Source organism: Tenrec ecaudatus, chromosome 1, assembly GCF_050624435.1.
Source record: "Tenrec ecaudatus isolate mTenEca1 chromosome 1, mTenEca1.hap1, whole genome shotgun sequence".
In the NCBI taxonomy this organism is placed as follows: domain Eukaryota; kingdom Metazoa; phylum Chordata; class Mammalia; order Afrosoricida; family Tenrecidae; genus Tenrec; species Tenrec ecaudatus.
In genome coordinates this window covers 22213519-22235189 of record NC_134530.1, presented here as the reverse complement: position 1 = coordinate 22235189, position 21671 = coordinate 22213519, and the positions used below count along the sequence as shown (strand labels likewise).

The window sequence follows — 21671 nt, the reverse complement described above, 5'->3', positions numbered from 1 at the left end:
AGGGCCTTTGTCTTTTCTCTCAGCAGAGGTGTTGTTTTCTCCCTTGATACAGCTCGGGGTGTTTTTCTTCTTCTTCAGGCCCATCCCCTTCTGTTTTCTGCTCTGGACTTACCTGTCTGTATGTTTCCCGGTCACCTCTCAACTGAGGAGTCTCTAAATAACGTGACCAGATTTTAACATGGGTAAAGTGGGACACCAGCGGGACACCATTGATAAAACTCATATCCTGGTGAAATAGCCACATGGCAGCCGAAAACCGTGTACCCTAGCTTGTCGTGCATTCTTTCCAAAACTCGGGGGACTTTTTAAAAATGCGCGGGATGCGGGAAAAATTATTAAAAATCAGGACTGTCCTGCCAAAAGTGGGACGTCTGGTCACTTTACTCTAATATCATGGCCAGATCTGGGATCTTAACGAAAGAGAGAGAGAGAGAGAGAGAGAGAGAGAGAGAGAGAGAGAGAGAGAGAGAGAGAGAGAGAGACAGACAGACACCGGAGTTGGTTTGTTCGTCTGTTGGTGGTGAGAGGGAGGCGCCCTGGTGGGGCGGCGGTCAAGTGCTGAGCTGCTGACTGAAAGGTGGGTGGTTCGAACTCCCCGCTGGTTCCCCTAAGCTCTGCTCCTGTGGTGATTCTCACCAAGGAAACCAAGCCCAGGGCAGTCTGCAGGAGGCTATGAGCTGGAATGGCTCTGAGCTAGTAGCACACAGCAAGTCGACGGTGTCTGGTGGGACACAGCTGTGTGTGGTGGTGGCACAGGATGGTGGTGTCCCTGGAATGGGCACAGGTGGAGAGCAAGGAAGTGACAGAGGGCCCGTGGTGGACGTTTTCCTCCATCAAGAAATAACACTAGCACGGCGATCAAGGTGCTTTCGGGAGATGAACTCGGCCCTCAGCCCTGTCTCTCCCCTGTGCCTCCTTTTAGCCCCACTCCTGGGCATTGCACCAAGTGGATTCTGCGTCTTCTGTCCCCGTGTGCCCCACCTCCCCGTGGCTGGCCTCACTGCAGACAGTTAACCTGATCACTCAGTGCCCCCTCTCAAAGCTGGTGTGCCCCTCTTGCCCCCTGGGTTGTCTCTTAGGAGGAGTGCTTGAACTTGACCACAGACCAGGCAGGATCCAGGCATGGCTCCTGAGACTTCACGCAGGGTGGTCACCAGGGCTTCATGAATCCATGGCCAGGGCCCCAGACCCCCATCCATTTCACTCCCGGAAGCTGGCCCTGGCTTGACAGTGGCCTTGGAGCAGCCGTTCTGAAGGCTGAGGCAAGGGCAGGGCCTGGGGTCTGGCGGGGAGCTGACAGGGTCCTGCGATTCATGTGCTCCTGGCACACAGAGCCCCCTACGCTGCCATCTTTGGAGTCTGAGAACAGCTTCAAGAGCTGGGTGCTTCTTCCTCTGAACCTGAGAGCGAGCTGCTGCCCTCGGCAAGCGAATGGCTCTCGTAGTGCAAGTGGTTCACATGCTTAGCTGCTCAGCTCCACCTCAAGGGTGGAGGTTTGAGTCCACCCAGAGAGGCATTTAGAAGAAAGGCCTGGCAATCCTCCCCCAAAATTAGCCCCTGAACGTCCTGTGAAGCACAGTTCTATCCCGACACACGGGGGCGCCACTGTCGAGAGTTGACTGCAAGTAACTGGGTTTGGAGTCCCTGTGGCAATGTGCTCCCCTGTAAGCCAGGGGTTGACAGTTCGAACTCACCCCAGCACCACCGCAGAAAGCGGCCTTGACGATCTTTTCCACCTTTATGGAACTCAGTCTGTAATGCAGGGGGTTGAAGCCGGTGGCGTTTGAGTTTCATTCCTGCCGGATTGGGCAGTGACAAAATTGAGGGGTGCCGCTTTTCTTTTAGTGAAGCAGTGTCTGCTCTTGACCAGTGTCTGGTTCTGTTTACAGATCCCTGCTGGAAACCCAGTGTATGAATCGTATTACAAGCAGGTAAGTTTAGCACGTGTGTCTTTAGGGGGACCTAGTGCAGGTGGTTCATTGGTGGAATGCTCACCCCCCAGCTGGGAGGCCCGGGCATTTCGGTTCTCACCCCTGCACCTCCTGTGTAGCTACCACCCATCTCGCCAGGGGAGGTGTGAGCATTGCTCTGTGTGGAGCAGCTTCGGTGGAGCTTCCAGACTAAGACAGACTAGGAGAAAGGCCTGGAGACACACGTCTGGAAACAGCCAGTGCAAACCCTGTGGGTACAGCAGTGCGGTCCAGACTGTTTTGTGCTTTGCAGGGAGGGGCTCACGGCCGACTGGGCCACTGCTAACAACAGGTCTGGGCTGGAACCGGAGACCAAAGCTCTGCCACAGCAGCAGTGGCCCCTGGACCTTGTTGTCCCCAAGTGCCTCCCTGGTCGAGTCCCTGGCGGATCGGTCTCTGAGGGACTGTTCTCTGCTGCAGGTAGACCCAGCGTACACGGGGCGGGTAGGGGCGAGTGAAGCTGCACTTTTCCTGAAGAAATCTGGACTCTCGGACATTACCCTCGGGAAGGTGAGTGTGCCCCTCAGCCCCCACAAGTGGTTGGCGGCCAGCTGTGGCTAGAGAGCCGTTCGCTTGGGGGGCGATCAGGTTACCATGTGTTTCTTGAGCTGGGGCAGGTAGAGCCAAACTCATTGGTGGCAGCCCCACTCCAGTAAGGCTGAGCCTGCAGATGTCCCCACAGGTTCCACAGGGTGGAAAGCAGGCTGGGGTTGACCCCCTTGGGAGTGGGGGCTGGCTGATGCCGGGCTTTGCCATGGGTGTGCTGGGTACCTTGCGCAGGCTGCCCATTTGCTGGCAGCAGACAGGAAGTACAGCACTCACGCTCACAGTCCGTTTTGTGTTTCTGCAGATATGGGACCTGGCCGACCCAGAAGGTAAAGGGTTCTTGGACAAACAGGTACATACACAGCCACAGAGTAAGGGGCTAGCTTGGCCCGAGTCCCGCCAGCTGTCCAGCCCTACACTCCCCACCCTGCCACCACCCCAGTGTCACTGGACGCGAGTGCGCCATATCCAAATAAAGACCTCGGAGCCTCTTGCTGGGCTAGCGTGTCTCTCATATTTTGTGGTTAGTTACAAAAAATTAAAGATTTTAATGACTTGATTTGGAAATTATCCTGGATTCTCGTACAAGTTAAAAAACAATCGTGCCAAGATCTCATGTACCCCATGAGCTCCTCCTAGTGGTAGCATCTGATATGACGGCCACCAAACCCACAGCTGTGGGCAATGGAGCCAAGCTAAATGCAAGACAGTAGCCGGTCTGTGAGTGAGTGAGTGAGTGAGTATGAGTGAGTGAGTATGAGTGAGTGAACACAAATGTATGTACACCCTTCTATGCAGTTATGTAGCCACCACAGTCAGGAGCTCTTCTCTGGAAGCTCCCTTAGGCTCCCCTGGCCACCACTCACCTCTCTCCCCAGCATGATCTGTATATGGAATTCTTCGGTGTCACCACACCACTGTCTTCAGGGCCATTCCAACTCCTAGAGACCGTAGAGGACAGACAGAACTGCCTCCGAGGGCTTTCAAGACCGCGGCTCTTCCATTTTGGAAGCCAACTGCCTCATCTTTCTCCCACAGAGCGGCTGTTGGGTTTGAACTGCCTGCCTTCTGGTCAGCAACCACTGCTCCACCAGGGCGCCTCCTTCTGTGTCACAGTATCTACAGCGTTTGATGATGTGTGTGTTGTATGATTGGCAGTGATGAGGGAGTGCCTGGGTGGCACATGGCTATGGAGAGTGCCTCGTGTGTCAGTTCCATTGTACACATGGGGCCACTGGGCAGCTATCAACGGTAATAGTGATGACATTGTATGGATGAGAAAAAAATAAAAAAATAACGCAGCAGCTTTTGAAAGTGGAGAACGCTTCCCAGGAAGCCTGATGTCACCATTCTGCACCCCTGCAGGCGGCCAGGGAGGTGGCGTTTTCTCCTAGCCTTCCAGTGGTTCTGCACTTCATCCAGCCCAGCCTTTCCCAAACCGATTCCATGGGGTGTGTCAAGACCAGAGCCACCAGGAGAATGCCGCCTGCTCGCCCTCCTTCCTCCAGGGCCTTGGGATCCTTGGCATAGGACAGGCACCTACTGGCTCAGCTGGGTGCAGTCTCCTGACCTCTCCGGGCCCCTGGGTGCAGGCCCGGCTCCCCTGGACTTGGGCAGGCTGCTGCTGTCCACCTGGGAAACACCCGTCTAGCACTCACCCCTTTGGAGACATTTAAGACCAGAATTGCATCTATGGCTTTAAATCCATCAGAGCTCTTAGGCCGGTGATTGTCTTAGTTTAAAAACAAAAAGAAGCGGTGGTGCCTGTGCTTGCTAAGCCCACAGGTGGCCAGCCTTGGGGGAGGGGCTGTAGGATGGGGAGTGGGCTGACTGGGGGCCTGGGGCCCTGTTTGGGGGGTTGGGGGCATAGTCCTCATTGGTCTACAGTGGCACAGTCCACGAGAGGGTGCTCTGCTCAGAGGGGCGAGGGTCCCAATGAATTGTGACTGTGGATCCCAGGACAGCTGTGTCCATTTCAAGTGCAGCCTGAGAACCTAGCATGGCCCCATCTGTAATCTGGCCCAAAGCTTTGAAGCCCCCCACTTTCGAGATCTCGCATTCCCTAAATGTTTGGGGCCCTTAATTGAACACCTCACAATTAATGACACTTTGCAGTGTTCTCAGTGAACTGGGGTTCATGTCAGCCTAGTCCTTATAGTGGCTCTCCCAGAAGGTGCCCCGATGTGAGGTTTGCATACACTACTGAGAGGCTGACCTGAGGTCACACGTACCCACTCCACCCCCCACCCCCCGCAATGGCAGATGGCACTGGCTGTGCTTTAGGGCCCGTGCCAGGCTCACACTTCATCCTCCACCGTTTTTGCCCATAGGGTTTCTTCGTGGCGTTGAGACTGGTGGCGTGTGCGCAGAGTGGGCATGATGTCACCCTGAGCAACCTGACACTGAGCATGCCGCCGCCCAAGTTTGTAAGTGCCCCGTGCATGCCTCTGTGGGCTTCCAGCACCTCCTGCCTGCCTGTCCCCACTCGGTAAACGTGTGCTCCTGCACTCTCACGCCTCCTCGGCCACAGCTGTGCCCTTTTCCCTTTCAGCATGACACCAGCAGCCCGCTGACAGCCGCCGTGCCTGCCACGGAGGCCCACTGGGCCGTGAGGGTAAGGGGCAACGGGCCTGGGGACGCAAATGGTCTTGGGGGTGGTTGGGTCCCTGTTCTGTGTCAGTGGGAGCGGACGCCGCATCCTGACTTGGTGCTTTTGAAACGGGAGTCCCTTTCCCTTGCCCCGTGGTGGCAGTCCTCTGCTCGGGCGGTCAGCGGCGAGTCTGCAGGTGCATTCCTAAGACCATCACTTCCTGTGGTTTCCTGTGAATCCCAACTGTGGTGGTTACGGCCATCAACACACCACAGAACCAACTGCTGCCCAGTCCCGTGCCAGCCCATGACGGGGTACGGATCGGTCTGCTGTGGTCTCTCAGGCTTCCGCTCAGGAGCCCGGGCCTGGTTCCCAGCCAGCACACGTCATGCACATGTGTCTGTCTTCCTCAGAAGCTGCGAAGCTGTTGAGCAGGTTTCAGCAGAGCTTTCAGACTAAGTGGACGAGGAAGAAAGGTCTGGCAATCTCCTCCCGAATGGAAGTCTTGGCTTCCTTCAAAGGTCTTCTGTTAATCAGACTGAGAGGGCAACGTGAGCTCTCTGCGTTCGAGTTTCTAACCCGGGTGTGAGTCATTCATTCGTCTCTCCTTTCTGACCTCACACGGTACTCTGAAAAACTAAGGCAAGATTGTTGTGCCTGGACAGATGGACCACTGCTTCTAGAGGGAGGAAAACAAATCCTGTCACCCTGTCAGTGCCGATGAACCCTGGGGGTCATGCCCCCAGATAAGCTGAGATTCTTTTTTTTAAGATGGGGTGGGGATATCTTACACAGTGGCATTGACAGCAATTTTGCTGTAAAATAGCAGAGTCAGTCAGGGGTGGGTCTGCTCTGCAGTGGAGTCCGCCCCTTCCATGCCAGGAGACCAGGTTCCTGTTAGTGCCCCTCATTGGCAGCCCCTCAGTGGAAGCTTCCTTGTCGCTGTGATGCTGGGCAGGGTGCCAGGGTGCTTCCAGACTGCGTTGGACTAGGCTGGAAGGCCTGGCTGTCTCTTCTCAAAGTCAACCTGAGGAGACCCTGTGGAGCGCAGACAGCAGCTGTCCAGCTGCTCATGGGGCTGGCCTGTGCATGGGCCAGCTCCGTGGGCCCGAGGAGCTGTGAGGGTTCCTCACAAAGAACTGGGGAGCAGAGCGTAAGCAGACAGGTGTCAAGAGGGGTTTCAGTGGCCACTAGTTGAAACAAATTAAAAGCCAAGCCGAATTCTCTTTTTGCACCTGGGGTGTGTTTTCTGAGTCAGTAAGACGTACAGCCTTCAGGCCAGATGCCCTATTGGCCTTCTCCATGCCAGTGTACGTGGGGCCTCTGCTCACGGGCTCATCTCTCCTCGAGGTCATTTCTCCCTGCCGGCACAGTGTCTGCTTTCTCTGAGCCCACTGACTGAGAGCTCTGCTCCCGAGGGAGGGCGTGCCCTGCCGCAGCAGGCCCCCACTCAGTGGTGCCGGTCCTCCTCGCCCCTGCAGGCCATAGTGGCTACTTGCTACCTCTGGGTGTAAGTGTGAGCCCAGCCAAGTCGTCCCTCCACCCACACAGAGCTTTCCCTTCTGATTCTTCAATCCTTGCTTTTCTGAGTGGTGCCGACTGTCACCTGTTGGAATCTGTACCTGTTGGCCCCAGCAGAAGAAAGGTGGATAAAACGCAGCCGGGAACCCCCCCCACGGAGCTCACTTCTACCCAGGAACATGGGGTGGTCTCGAGTCAGATTCCACTCAGTGGCTGTGTCTCTCTCTCTCTCTCTCTCTCTTTCTCTCCCCCCCGGAAGACTCCATGTGTGCAAAGTTGATCCTGACAGTTAGCTGCTAAGCTCTCTGTCTCCTGTTATATGTGGTTCTTTCCCTCTGAGGTGCCCGGAGGTACAGTGGTTAAGCGCCTGGCTGCTAGCCAAAGGGCAGCAGTTGGAACCTGCCAGTTGCTCCGCAGGAGAAAGATGTGGCAGTCTTCTTCCCGGAAGATTACAGCCTTGGAGGTCCCGAGCCTTCAGGATGGGGAGAAAGTGCCCCAGGGCCATGTCACACAGCCTGCTGGCTGCTTGCTGGGACACCCACACGAGCACTGGACTTACTTGGCTGCTTCTTTCCAACCAGGTGGAAGAAAAAGCGAAGTTTGACGGTATCTTTGAAAGCCTTTTGCCTGTCAATGGTCTGCTGTCCGGGGACAAGGTTAAGCCCGTCCTCATGAACTCCAAGCTGCCCCTGGATGTCCTTGGTCGGGTGAGTGTAGGGGTCTGGTCCTGGCCCTCTCTGACCTCTCGACACTGTCTGTTGAGAGTTGGGGCCTCTGGGTACTATCAGCAACCGGTTCAGCTTGGCATCCCAGAGGGTCCAGAGATAACAACAGGCTAGGTTAGAGACTGGCTGGGAGGTTTTGGTCTTTATGGGGTTGTCACTGGTTAGGGTGTGGGGCGCTCCTTATGGACATGTCCAGCTTGGCTGAGACTGGAAGATGTAGATCTCGGACTGGCTGGGTGTGGGTCTGGAGCCAGTTGGTAGCCAGGACTCATCCACTTGGCCTGAGGATACTGCCTGCCCAGCACCTTTGGGAGCCCCTGCTTCTCAGGGACATGACCTTGCTCACTGTCATGGGAGGGACCTCCTACAGACTTGTCTCCAGCCCTGCCTGCTGCCTCTGGGAGAAAAATACCCAGATGTTGTGCCTTTGGGTTGGACCTTGGGCACCTGCCCAAGATCAAAGCCATCGTTCCTATTTCAGACTGATTTGTTAGGTACAGTAGTAGCCCTGGTGGTGCTGGGACTTGGCTGCTAACTGAAGGGTCAGCAGTTCAAACTCACAGCCTCTCCATAGAGGAAAGATGTGGCAGTCGGCTTCCATTAAGAGTCACAGCTTTGGAGATCCTGTGGGGCAGTTCTTTCCTCTTGTATACGGTGACTGTGAATTCAGATCAGCTGCATGATGTGTTGGACTGCTCACTGAAAGGTCAGTAGTTTGAACCCACCAGCCGCTCCCTCGTGGGAAGATGAGGCTTTCTGCTCCCTTAAAGATTTACAGCCTTGGAAACCCACAGGAGCAATCCGACACTGCCCTAAAAGGTTGCTGCTGTCAGTCAGCGTGGACTCAGTGGCTGTGAGTTTGGAAGGTTTTGGGGGAAGGTCCCCAAGTGTCTCTAGTGGCTTGTGATTGATTGGCTGCTGGCCCAAAGGTTGGCAGCTTGACCGCATTGCAGCGGCAGTGTGCTCTTGTGAAGATCACAGCCAAGACCGCCCAGTGGCTGTGATTCCGCCCTCCGTGTGAGGTTGCCCCTGGGTTGACGTCCACGTGATGGCAACAAGTTTGTGGTTTGAGTTTCCGTAAGGTCTACCCGCTGCTATCGAGTTGACTCCATCCATAGAGAGGGTTGTGGGAAGCAGAAGGCCTCATTGGTCTCCCGAGGAGTGGCTGGTGAGACGATAAAGACAACGTCTTGGGCTCCCAGCCACTGCATTTTCTTGAGGAAGGAGCATCACACCTGCAAGGGCCCCGGGACTGGCAGACGCCTCAGGCCAGGGTCCCTGGGGACACCCCCGGGGGGTGGCAGAACCGAGTGGTGGCCTTGCTGGACATTCCGGCGTCTTTCCCTTAACGGGTCCCTCTCTCACAGGTCTGGGACCTCAGCGACATCGACAAGGACGGACACCTGGACAGAGATGAGTTTGCTGTGGTAGGCCTCTGCTCGGACTCCCTTCCCGGCTTTCCCAGGGGACAAGGCACCAAGGGAGGGGTACACTTCTCGGCACTCCGCTCTTTTTTTTTTTTTTAATTTTAACAATTTATTAGGGGCTCATACAATTCTTATCACAGTTCATACATATACATACATCAATTGTATAAAGCACATCTGTACAGTCTTTGCCCTAATCATTTTTTTCTCCTCTTTTCTTTTTTTACATTTTATTAGGAACTCATACAACTCTTATCACCATCCATACATATACGTACATCAATTGTATAAAGCACATCCATACATTCCCTGCCCCAATCATTCTCAAGGCATTTGCTCTCCACTTAAGCCCCTTGCATCAGGTCCTCTTTTTTTTTTTTTCCCCCTCCATCCCCTTTCCCCCCTCCCTCATGTGCCCTTGGTAATTTATACCTCATTATTTTGTCATATCTTGCCCTATCCGGAGTCTCCCTTCCCCCCTTCTCTGCTGTCCCTCTCCCAGGGAAGAGGTCACATGTGGATCCTTGTAATCAGTTCCCCCTTTCCAACCCACTCGCCCTCCACTCTCCCAGCATTGTCCCTCACACCCTTGGTCCTGAAGGTATCATCCACCCTGGATTCCCTGTGCCTCCAGCCCTCATATGTAACAGTGTACAGCCTCTGCCCTATCCAGCCCTGCAAGGTAGAATTAGGATCATGGTAGTTGGGGGGGGGGGGGGCACTCCGCTCTTGCTTAAATTTTCAAACAGTGTTTTTCTTTTTTATGTAATTTCAAGAAGTTGCACTAGTACAGAGTTCTTTTCAATACTTTTTTTGATGGAAAAAATTTTCCAAATCATTTTATTGGAGGCTCGTACAACTCTGATCACAATCCATACATCCCTCCATTGTGTCAAGCACATTTGTACAGTTGTTGCCTTCATCATTCTCAAAACATTTTCTTTCTACTTGAGCCCTTGGTATCAGCTCCTCATTTTCCCCCTTTCCCTCCCTCACAAACTTGATAATTTATGAGATATTGTTATTTTGTAGGTCTTACACTGACTGACGTCTCCCTTTGCCCACTCTTCTGTTGCCCGTCCCCCAGGGAGGGAGTTGTATGTAGATCCTTGTGATCGGCTCCTCCTTTACCATTTACCACTCCTCCCGCCCCCCCGCCCCCAGCAGTTGCTCCTCTCGCTGTTGTTGCTTTATCCTTCCCCTGCCGCTGGCCCCCTCCCCACCCACCCAGTCCTGCCCCCCTCCCCCGGGTGCAGGTCCATGTATAGAGAGACATGAGCATGAGTCAGGGGGAGTTGTGGTACGACTCTCCTAAAACAAGGCTCCTCTCCAGGAGACACCACAGTTTTGTATGGTTGCACAGAACTCAAGGTCAAGGGGTCAATGGCACTGCGCACAATCGGAAATTCACATCCTGCTGACTAGCATCCAGCCCAGGAGATTGTTCAAACTTTGTTAACTGCCCCACACGTTTCCTGGTGGCTGAAGGAAACCAGCCCTTGGTGCCCTTAACCAGGAGCTGCCCTGCATCTATCTGTTCAGCTTGACCAGTATCTACATGTTGGGTGGGGTGCAGCTGGTCTCTGGTGTGTCTGGGGTCCCCCCTGCCATCCCTCCAGCATGGTGCCTCTGGGGCAGAGCTGGGAGTGATGGGGCTGTGGGAGACGCTGTGTCTACCCTGCCCCGACCATGCCCTGTCCCCCTGCAGGCCATGCACTTGGTGTACCGGGCCCTGGAGAAGGAGCCGGTGCCCTCAGTCCTGCCCCCGTCCCTCGTGCCCCCCACCAAGAGGAAGAAGACCGTGTTCCCGGGCGCTGTTTCTGTGCTGCCCGCCAGCCCCCCGCCAAGGGACAGCCTGCGCTCCACGCCATCCCACGGCAGCGTCAGCAGCCTCAACAGCACTGGCAGCCTGTCCCCAAAGCACAGCGTCAAGCAGGCCCAGGTACAGCCCCTGCCCACCACCCCAGAGTGGCTATACTCAAGTGCAGGTCACTGCACGGGCCGGAGGGGGCATTTGAAATGGGGACCTCCTGCTCGTGATGACAGTTCTGCAACTCTGTCCTGTGAAATTATCATACCCTGTCTCGCCTGTCACTGCAGTCGGGAGTCAGCCTTGCCCTCCCGTGTGTGTGTGCGCACTCGGTGCCTGTGTTTCCTGGCAGGATTAGTACGTGTGCCTGCTTTTGGTTGTGTCCTCACGCTCGGTACAGAGCCCCTGGGTGTTGCAGGTGGTGAACCCTTTTAGGTGCTAACCAAAAGGTTGGAAGTTTGAGTCCACCCAGAGGTGCCCTGGAAGAAAGGCCTGGTGGTCGACTTCTGAAAAGCCACCCCTCGACAGTCCATGGAGCCCGGCTCTGCTCTGACAGGAGCCATCTTGCTGCCAACCGTCACGTGTGCAGGAAAGGCAGAGTGTCCTGGGGCCTGCGCAGCGTTCTGTGATTTGAGGGGGAACGGCGGGCTTTGGCTGTGACAGTAGAAGGGCGGCTAGCAGCTGTGCCCTCCCGTGGCAGTGGATGTGGGAGGAGCCAGTGTGTGGAGTACATGCATATGAGGCTGAGGGTCACTTCTGCAGACCTGTGGGAGGCAGGTGGCTGGAGAGGGTTCAGTTGGCTTGGCCAGTGGACATGGCTTTACCATTCTGGCTGGGCGGGGCGTTGAGGCTGGTGGGGTTCCCTCCGGACTGCCTGGTCACAAGCTAGGCGCTCATATGTCCCAGACAGTGAGTCTACCAGCCACTGACAACACCTGCTACTGCCAGGAGGGTGGGGGGGCTTCAGTGGCAGATTGGGGTCTGGAGGAGGGAGCCAGGAAGGCCAGTGCTGTGGTGAGATAGCCAATGCCCATGAGGAAAGAGGTTGGGCAGCCAGGAGAAAGTGGGGGGGGCGGGCAGGCATGTAGTGCAAGGTAGGGTGACAAGTGAGGAGATGGGAGACAGCCACTCCAAGGCTCAGGGAGAGGGAGGGCATGGGGCAGGAAGCAGGGGCTGAGAGCTTTGTAGGAGCTGCTGTGTCCCATGTAGGCCGGCCCCTGGGAGGCTCAGGTAGACCAGCCTCCTTACCCCTTGCCCCTCCCCCGCTGACCTCGAGGCTCCCCTGGTCCTGGCACATGTCGTCAGATCACCTGGTTAGGACGGGGGCAGAGAGTCCTGCATGCACAGTGGTAAAAGTGCTTGGCTCCAAACCAGCACGGTCAGAACCGCACGCTGCGCTGCAGGAGAAAGCTGTGGCAGCCTGCTTCCTCTGGGCCACTTCCTTTCAACCGAGAGTTGCTGCCAGTCTGCCAGAAGCAGACACAGTGGCTTTGGTTTGGGCTCAGTGGTGGGATGGGATGTCCCCTCACTCACTCAGGGTTGGCTGTGGGAGTTTCTGTAGCCTTGGTCGCCCTGTCTGCTCACCCCCAGGTCAGCACTGCTGGGGCTGGGCCCCCTGGGGCCCAGTGTGGGTGGTGGCTGCTCCTCTCTACTCACAAGAGGTAGGCTGCCGTGTGTGAAGTGACGGGGGCTGGGGCCTTGGCCTATCACCTACAGTGTGCTCACTTGAGTCTGGGACCCTCTCCCTTCAGTCCAGTGCACTGCCCCCCCTGCCGCCGCCTCTGTTCTGGCCCCGACTCAGATCAGTGAGGCCTTGCACAGCTTTATGTGAGTGTGTCTGCCCTGGCTGTGTGTCTCTCGCTGTGCACAGCGAGTCCAGGCGGCTCAAAGCCACCTGGTGGTGGGATGTGACAGAGAGCTGAGGTGGGTGGGGTGACATGGTGGCAGGTTCCCTTGGATGGAGGGGAGACCACCTTATAAAGATGCAGCCTGAGGGCAGACACAGGCATGTGGGACGAGAGGAGAGTATGGGCCTGAGGGGTGAGCCCAGGGACCTGTTCTCAGGTCTGAGTCAGCTGGTAGCCCACACAGACCTTTGTCACAGCACGGAGTGCAGGGGGCACCTGTGCCTGGAGGATCCACCACAGTTGGTCAAGGTCACCCTGTGCCTAGGCAAGGTTTCTGTTCCTGAGCAGCCTGCTGTCTCTCACAGTCCCTCCCTGGACCCAGTGTGCGCACCCAAGACCTGGGGATGGTCAGGTGCAGCTGTTTACCGCTGCTGCTGGGCACCATGTGTGCCGCCACCTCCCTGGGAGACTGGCTTTCAGAGGAGCAGGGGTGTCGTAGGAGGAAGCTGTGGGCATTCATGCCGGCCAGACGGGTTGTTGATGGGCCAGGTTTCCAGTGGGCAGCCGGGTCTCCCCTTAAGCCCCGCAGACCTCAGGAGGAGATTGGGGGCGGGCCCTGGGTATCTGCCCCACCTGAAGGGGTACAGTGAGGTGGGGCCCGTGCGGGGCCTGGATCTGTCTGTCCCCTCCTTGGCCTCAGTCTCCCTTGGTCACAGCAGGGGTCCTGGCTGCCTCCTTGGGGAGGGTGTCGTGGGGAGATGGTCATACAGGGACAAGCGTGAGCTGAGGGTCTATGCACAGACCGTGACGCATGCCCCCTGTAGCCCGCCGTGAGCTGGGTGGTGCCGGTGGCCGACAAGATGCGCTTTGACGAGATCTTCCTGAAGACGGACCTGGACCTGGACGGCTACGTGAGCGGCCAGGAGGTGAAGGACATCTTCATGCACTCGGGCCTGACCCAGAGCCTGCTGGCGCACATCTGGTGAGTGGGTGGGGCGGGGCTCAGAGGGGTCCTTGTGCAAACGAGGCGTGGATGTTTCCTTCCAGAGGTGGGAGCTGGATGGGGGGAGGGCCAGGGCAAAGGAAGGCAGTGTGCTCCCTGCACGTCTGTGTTAGACAGGCTTCTCCAGAGAGAGAAAACCAGCTTGCTGATAATTTTATATATATATATAAAAGATAGATATATAACATGAGTAAGCAGTTAAATTATAAACAGATAGATATACAAATACAAGAAATGAACAGTCAGATTATAAAGCAGTACAAATGGCTCAGTGCGACTCACTCCTGTGAGAAAGTTGTGAGACACTGGCAGTCCTTCAAGTCTTGAGGGCCACCAGGTAGTCCTCTGTAGAGAGAGCGAGCTAGGCTATCCCAGCACAGGCAGGAAACAGCAAGTCAGGTCACCAACCAGTCAGGTCATCAACTGTTAGTCCTCAGCTCCGGAGATGTAAATTTCATTCGTGTGGTTTTAAAGGGACCTCAACTTACAGTGACACAGTCCACAGGCTAGGCGTCCCACAGGGAGTGTGCCCTTTAAATTGAGGCACAGAACAAGCAAGGCAGCTGCACATGGGTCTGATGATTAAAGAGCGAGAGACAAGGCAAGGCTCACCGAGCCACTTATCTCTCCGCCCTTCAATTAATCCCACTTGTGTTTATTGGCCAGACTGGCACAATAAACCATCTCAACGTCTGTCATGTGGCCCTCCTCCAGCAGCAGGGCCCTCAGACCACCCCAGAGATGGTCTGCAACTGCTGATTCTGCTGGGTGCCTGCCTCAGTTGCTGGGGGCGCAGAGGCGGCTCTGCCACCTGGGGGCAGTCGGGCCTGAGGCACCTCCCCGAGCAGGCTGCTGGCTGGAAGGCAGTCACTCGGTTCCCAGGGAGGGGGAGCTGGCTGTAGGACTCCAGGCAGTGCCCAGGGGCTCACCTCCCCTTCCCTTCCTCTGGGGCCGATTTCCATGGGCGATTGACAAGTGACACAGTAAGCTCCTGGGGGTGGTGGGGCTCAGGGGAAGACCCCTCACCTTCCACAGTGGGAGACCTGGGCTTGATTCCCGGACAGTGCAGCCCCCAACTGTCTGTCAGTGGAGGTTTGCATGTTGCTCTGATGCTGAACAGGTTTAGTGGCATATGTGTACCAGGGTGGGCAGCTTCTAGGGGGATGGTACAGGACTGGACAGCGTTTCCCATTGTGCATGGGTCGCCATGAGCTAGGGCTAGTCTGCCGCCAGCTGACAGCAGCATGGGAAGTCAGCGTCCAACTTTGCCTCAGAATCCCGGGGCCTGTGAGGGCTTCCCCCAGGAGCAGGGAAGCGAGTTCGTCTGATCTAGCATGCTGCCGGGGCTTGTCCACACACAGAAGGCCGGCCACCCCAAAGAGGCACGTAACACACAGTGAACCAGGTTCCCGTGGGGAAGCTGCATACAGCAGGTAGTGGGTTTCCGCCCCAACAGACACCGTTACCCCAGTCCTGGGGTGTCAGCATAGCTGTGTGCTCTGTCGGATTTTCAGTGGAGGCTGTTTGGGAAGTGGATCACCAGGCATTTTCTTCAAAGGCTCCTCCAGGAGGGCTTGGACCTCCATTCTTTTGTTAGCAGCCGAACCTGTTCCCAGTTTGCTCCACTCAGGGTCTGTCACACTGGGGCTAGCCTGTACTGTGCCAGGGAGATGACGTTTGGCTGATTGTCATATCAGGGGACGGCCGATGAAGGGGACTTTGGACACAGCATCATACGTATGTCATATGACAGTGGTGCAGACTCAGCAAGCCACGGCCTGCGTGGACTCGGATAGTACATGATGGCTGCTGGGAAGGTGGATGGAGGGGGTGGGGCCCAGGACAGCCAGGAGCAACTCCTCACGAGGAGTGGAACCTGCCCAACAGGGTGGCAGGAAGCTGCCATGTGCAGAGTCCCCAGGAGCTTAGACCTTTCTTGACACCCACTCACTGTAAGCCCCAGGGAGGCTGAGCTCCAGAGACAGTGGAGAGGGACAGCACCGTGGGCAGGAGTGGAGAGGGCGGATCCAGTCTGGGGTGGCAGCAGGCACAGCAGCAAACTGTGGGGCTGTGAGAAGCCAAGACTGCTCTTGACCAGACCCTGGTGCTGGGTGCCACCCTGCACCTGTGTTCTCGAGCCCCCATGAGGAGGCCAGCACCTGCCTCCCCCTTCTCTGTGCTGATACTATTCGGACGGCAGGGGACATGGGCCCATCAGGCACCGCTGCCTGTGTAGGTGCTAAGCTATCCTCGCTGCTCGGGGCGTCTTGTGGGTGTGAGGACCTTGTGGACACTCAGGCTGCACAGGTGTCAGAGGTTACACTGCCCGAGGACACTGAGCTGGGGATGGGGGTGGCAACAATCCTGTGCCTTGCCACCAGATCTAGTGCCGCCCCTCTGTGAGGACAGCCAGCAATGCTGCTTCACTCACATTGCCCCATCACCCCACGTGGTCTCTGCATTATCCTCTCCCTGTCCCCACTGTGTCCCTACATCACCCTCTTGTGATCTCTATCAGCCCCCCCCATTGTCCCCCTTTGTTCCCATATCACCCGCTGCCCCTCAATCCACCTTGTCCTCCGTTGCCACCAGCTCCGACCTCACTGAAACCCATGGCTTTAGCTGCAGACATGCTCAGTCCACACAAGCTGGACCTCAGGAGATGCTGAGGGGGAGAGGAGAGGTGTGTGGTTTACTCCAGCTCCCGGGGCTCTCCCGGGGTCACTGGGGGCCACACACCGTGGGGCTGAAGGGGGTGCCGGAGGCCCCAGTCCGTGGCCACTGGGTGGAGGAAGAGCACCCATTGCTGGGCTAAGTGCATGGGCGTACTTGTGGTGGGTGTTTGGGTGTCCATCTGAGATGTGTAATGCGCGTCCCCACATCTCTCCCAGGGCCCTGGCTGACACGAGGCAAATGGGGAAGTTAAGCAAAGACCAATTCGCGTTAGCTATGTATTTCATTCAGCAGAAGGTCAGTAAAGGCCTCGACCCCCCTCAAGTCCTCTCGCCAGACATGGTCCCGCCCTCCGAAAGAGGCACCCCAGTCCCGGTGAGTAACCCTCTTCTCCTGTGTGCTGTTCCCACTCCTGCCACCAGGGGTCCTGTGAGGCAGCCAGCTGCAGGGGGGTGCTTCCTGAGGGAGGGGTCTGATAAGGTGGGTGCCTTGTGGGAGGACCCCCTGGTGGAGTGGAGGTGGGCTCCTTGTGAGGGGTGCCCAGCAGGGGTGACTGTCCACTGGGTAAATGCCTTGTGGGAGTGTGGCACAGTCATCAGGTGTGTGCTGGTCTGGTGGGCGGTTCCACCACCGCCTCCTGTGACCCTAAGATGAGGCAGTCTGCCCTGGCCCCTAGCACTCCCTGACCCTGCTCAGGGTCCAGTCACCTTGCTAATCTCACGTCCCTTTGTGTCTGCGCCCAGGACGGCTCGGGGGAGTTCACTGGCGTGAAGGAGCTGGACGACATCAGTCAGGAGGTGGCGCAGTTACAGAGGTGTGTGCGGGTGTCCTCTCCCCCCCTCGCCCCAGCCAGCCTGTCACAGGGCAGGTACTGCGGGAAACCTGGGCAATGGGAAGTTCTGGAAACCGGTCTCTGCGTTTATTCCAATGGGAAAGGGGCGTAATGCACCTAGTTTCTAAATCGCTACAATGCGTATGAGTAAGGACCACGTGCCCCGTCAGTGAGCATTGGAGGATAGTGGTGGCTGGGGGGGAATTTCTGCCCCTGCGCCTCATACACAGTCACTGCCCTGCCAGTGAGACTTGGGTTGTCAGGTCCCAGTAGAGCTCCCAAACTCTCGATGAGTTCCGAAGAAAGGCCTGGCATTCAAGTTCCGAAAACCCAGCCAGTGAAAACAGTGTGGAACACAGTGCTCTCTGACCTGGGCAGCCTTTTGTCTTACTGCGCCTGAGGTGGCCATGAGTCAGCAGCTGACTCTGGGGGGTGTTAGCAGTGGCCCCACACAGCCCCTGTGCTCTCCTTGGGGGCGTGGGGGATGCATGCCATCTTTGCACAGCTAACCCGTTGGGCCTCCTGTGGTGAGTATCACTGGGCACAGCGGGCCAGGCTGCATGGAAGGAGCTTTAGGACCGTGTCTCCGCTTCCGCTTGCCCCACCTCCCCCTGGTTCCCTCAGCCATTGTCGGGATGGGTTCCTGAGGCACAACTGCCCTTCCCTGCGATTTCCTCAAGTTTGCACCCCCTATCTGGTTAATCCTGGGTGCGTGTGAATGCCTTAATTTGGGGTTCCCAGCTGACAGGGAGGGCCGAGAGGCTGTCTGCCACCATGGGGCAAGTGCTGCTACCTGACTAGAATCAGAGCAGTGCTGCCTCCAGGGGTCACAGGCCGGCCCGCTCGAAGCCACAAGGTCCTGAAGTCAAGGCAGGAGGCCCAGGGCTCTGCCAACCCCCTCAGCTTGTTGGAAGGGGTCTCAGGCCAAGATTGTGGTGTTGGCCACCAGGGCATCGTTGGGTAATTTCTTCTGGAAGGCTGGGGAGAACTCAGCCCCTAGCCCCTTCAGGTAGCTGTGGCTCTAGGATCCAGGCTTTCTGGTTGGCTGTCAGCCAGGAGCACTCTGCTTCCAAGCTGTCGTGTCCCCTCCCACGGTGTGCCAGCTCCTCTTCTCCTCAGTCTGGTTTAGCTTCTTCCTCTGTCCCTGACGGAGGCGGTTCCCACACTCAGTGACCCTTCAGGACAGACTGGAGGTGTCCTGACTGCACAAGCAGCTCTTCAGGCTGGATCTAGTTGGAGGGGCTTATGGGAAACCTCCATGATCGTTCAATTCTGTTTTCCCACGAGCGTTTAGAAGCCCCTCCCCTGTATGGCAGCAGACCACCACATCTTTCCCTAGGGAAGCACCGAGACCTTTCTGTTAGCAGCTGGTGTTTGCTTTACAACTGTGCACCGGGAGTCCTCACTCGGGCAGAGGCTAGTCCCTGCTTTTGAAGGAGAGGCTCCCTCGCTGTAGAGCTACCCCCTGACCCCCACACAGAGGGCTCAGGGTTTTCTCCTCTGCAGATAGCATTCGGTGCCAGCTATTGTGGGGTGAGCCAAGGGGTCTTGAAAGTGGGGTGGAGGGAACTCTCATCTGCATTCGGAAACTCACCCAGCCTTATGGGCTCATAAAATGTTGGCCGCCTTTCAGGGAGAAGTATTCCCTGGAGCAAGACATTCGAGAGAAGGAAGAGGCCATCAGGCAGAAGACCAATGAAGTTCAGGTGAGAGCCGCCCCTCCACCAGACCTTCCTCTGCCTTGTTTCACTGAGGGAGAAGGCACCTCACATAGAATCCACCCATTTAAGGTGTGTATTTCATCGACATTTAACATACTCACCAAGTTGTACAACTGCCACCTCTCTCCAGTTCCAGAACAGTCTCAGTCCCCCCACCCCCACCCCCCCATTACCTACTGTTCTGGATATGCCCTGTAAGCGGCTTCTTAACGTTGTGTCGTCCCGTGTCTGGCTTTTTTCACGCAGTGCCTTGCTTTCTCTTTCCCGGTGTTCTTTCTGATAATGCAAGATTGTGCGTGTAATCGTACTTGTCTCTGCTGTCCGTGACTCTTGGTCCACAGGTTTTCAAGGCTCGGGGGTTTGAGGGACCGTCCTGCTTGGAGTGAGTCCTAGAGGGTGGTGATGGCCCGGCCCGCAGAGGCAGTAGAGTTGGACTGCCAAGTTCATCCGACTCTTCTTATCCACTGAGAGTCCTTGAGCACATGGACGCTGGGGCTAGCCATGAGGACTGCGGGTGTCATCGGAGCCAGAGGAGGGTATGCTGTGACCGGGGTCCTTGCTGCCCTTCCCAGCAGGGCCTGGTCTCGAGCAAACCTGGGGCCTGTCCTGTTGTTGTGTTGCAGGAGGGCCCTGTTGTTGGGTCATTTGGTTGTAGGTCACGGAAGCTCTGCTTAGTTCTTGTCCCAATGTCCTATCTTGGCCTGTTGTGACCTCTCCCTCTCCCTGACACTCCGCACCCCCCGACAGTCTCTAATTTCTTCTTTTTCCCCCATCATTTTATTGGGGGCGCATACAACTCTTATTGGTCTCCATTTTCATAGCCACTGCCTTAGTATGACTATAGCTGCTTGGCCGGGGGTTGGGTGGGGGTTCATCTTGCTGTTTGTAACAGCTTTATTCAGATAACTCGCACCCTCCATCCAGTTCACCCGCTTCACATGTGCATTTGTCCAGCTGTGCCGCCAGCACCAGTCATTTTAGATCCTTTCCTCACCCCAAAAGGAATGCCATGCCCTTTACCCTCCAGCCCTGCGTCTGGTCATCAGTCAGTCAGTTGACTCCCACGCCTGGCGACCCCAGGAACACAGAACTCAACATTGCCTGGCCCTATACCTAGGCTGTCCAGCTCAGAGGAGTTAGTCTATGGAAACCTCATGGAGAGAGCATGGACGCATCATCAGGTACTGGAACCTCATGGAGAGAGCATGGACGTACCGTCAGGTACTGGGAACCTCATGGAGAGAGCACGGACGCATCGTCAGGTACTGGAACCTCATGGAGAGAGCATGGACGCATCGTCAGGTACTGGAACCTCATGGAGAGAGCATGGGCGTACCGTCAGGTACTGGGAACCTCATGGGGAGAGCATGGACGTACCGTCAGGTACTGGAACCTCATGGGGAGAGCATGGACATACCGTCAGGTACTGGGAACATAACGGAGAGAGCACGGACGCATCGTCAGGTGCTGGAACCTCATGGGGAGAGCATGGACGCATCGTCAGGTACTGGAACCTCATGGAGAGAGCATGGACGCATCGTCAGGTACTGGAACCTCATGGAGAGAGCATGGACGTACCGTCAGGTACTGGGAACCTCATGGAGAGAGCATGGACGCATCGTCAGGTACTGGAACCTCATGGAGAGAGCATGGACGCATCGTCAGGTACTGGAACCTCATGGAGAGAGCATGGACGTACCGTCAGGTACTGGGAACCTCATGGAGAGAGCATGGACGCATCGTCAGGTACTGGAACCTCATGGGGAGAGCATGGACGCATCGTCAGGTACTGGAACCTCATGGGGAGAGCATGGACGTACCGTCAGGTACAGAAACCTCATGGAGAGAGCATGGACGTACCGTCAGGTACTGGAACCTCATGGGGAGAGCATGGACGCATCGTCAGGTACTGGGAACCTCAGGAACAGCAGCAGAATGTTGCTGGAGGCAGTGCCCAGCCTGAGCCCTCAGATCAGAAGATACTCAAAACAGGACTGAGGAAGAGCGTGCTGTAAAGTAGGATCAGCCACCGTGAGGGGCAGAGTCTAACCTTCAAGACGTGCATTTGCTGATGGAGGCCGACTCAAAATGAGACCAAACCACTGCCAGCGTGAATTCATAACGTGTACCTGGAGACAACCTGGTGGTTGCCAAGGAAATGGCATGTGTGATTGAGCTCAAATGGACTAGTATTGACCTCTTGGAGTCAGAGTCGTATGGTGTACTATCCCGGGAAGGACAGACTCCAGAGGAATGGCGTTTAAAGGGCGTTTCAAGATCTGTCTGACAGTGTAATCCTGTCTGTGACACGATAATGAAGAACGAGGCCTATTATTACTGACAGCGCATGGAGCTTGACCAGAAGCAGAGCATCCTAGAAAGGTACTTGTATTTCACTGACTCCCAGGCCTTGGACGCTGTCGGTCATAACAAACTGGTGGGCAGGCATGAGAAGAAGGAACGCCCGGGCACTTCCTTGTGCTCATTTGGAGCCGGTGTGTGAATCCAGAGGCAGCTGTGCAGACAGAGCAAGGGAAGGCTGCGTGGTGTAGAGTCAGGACAGGCGCGTCAGGATTGCATCCTCTCCCAGACGTCTTCACTCTGTATACTGAGCAAGTAACCAGAGAAGCTGGATTTTAGGAAGAAGAACTTGGCATCTGAACTAGAGGAAGGCTTATTAACGACCTATTCTACTCAGGTGACACCACCTTGCTTGCTGAACGTGAGGGGGTCTTGAAGGACTTGCTGGTGACCATCATGGATGGCCGCCTTCGGGATGGATGATGACTCAGTGTGAAGACCCGAATCCACACCACAGCACCACCAGGTAGCCTCAGGATCGAGGGAGAAGAGGTTGAAGTTGACTTGGGTTTCTTGTTGCTTGGATCCAGTCAGTACTCATGGAAGCAGCAGTCGAGCTCAAAGAACACATTACATCAGTCAGTCTATACAAGATCTTTCTTAAAAGGGTTGGATAACAGGAACTTTCTTTGAGGACCAACTTAC

General features: G+C 56.2%; 1 protein-coding gene across 5 annotated transcripts in view; it reads left to right on the top strand.

Moving 5' to 3' along the window:
* EPS15L1 (epidermal growth factor receptor pathway substrate 15 like 1) overlaps positions 1 to 21671 on the top strand; it is a 90937-nt gene that overhangs the window by 23791 nt on the left and 45475 nt on the right. For all 5 annotated transcript variants that reach the window (XM_075548556.1, XM_075548543.1, XM_075548536.1 and 2 more), the window contains exons 2-13: positions 1890 to 1931; positions 2391 to 2480; positions 2821 to 2868; positions 4847 to 4942; positions 5068 to 5130; positions 7209 to 7334; positions 8720 to 8779; positions 10488 to 10721; positions 13261 to 13418; positions 16331 to 16487; positions 16856 to 16926; positions 18578 to 18650. In XM_075548556.1, coding sequence (XP_075404671.1) covers positions 1890 to 1931; positions 2391 to 2480; positions 2821 to 2868; positions 4847 to 4942; positions 5068 to 5130; positions 7209 to 7334; positions 8720 to 8779; positions 10488 to 10721; positions 13261 to 13418; positions 16331 to 16487; positions 16856 to 16926; positions 18578 to 18650 — 1218 coding nt within the window. The remainder of the gene's footprint in view (positions 1 to 1889; positions 1932 to 2390; positions 2481 to 2820; positions 2869 to 4846; positions 4943 to 5067; positions 5131 to 7208; positions 7335 to 8719; positions 8780 to 10487; positions 10722 to 13260; positions 13419 to 16330; positions 16488 to 16855; positions 16927 to 18577; positions 18651 to 21671) is intronic.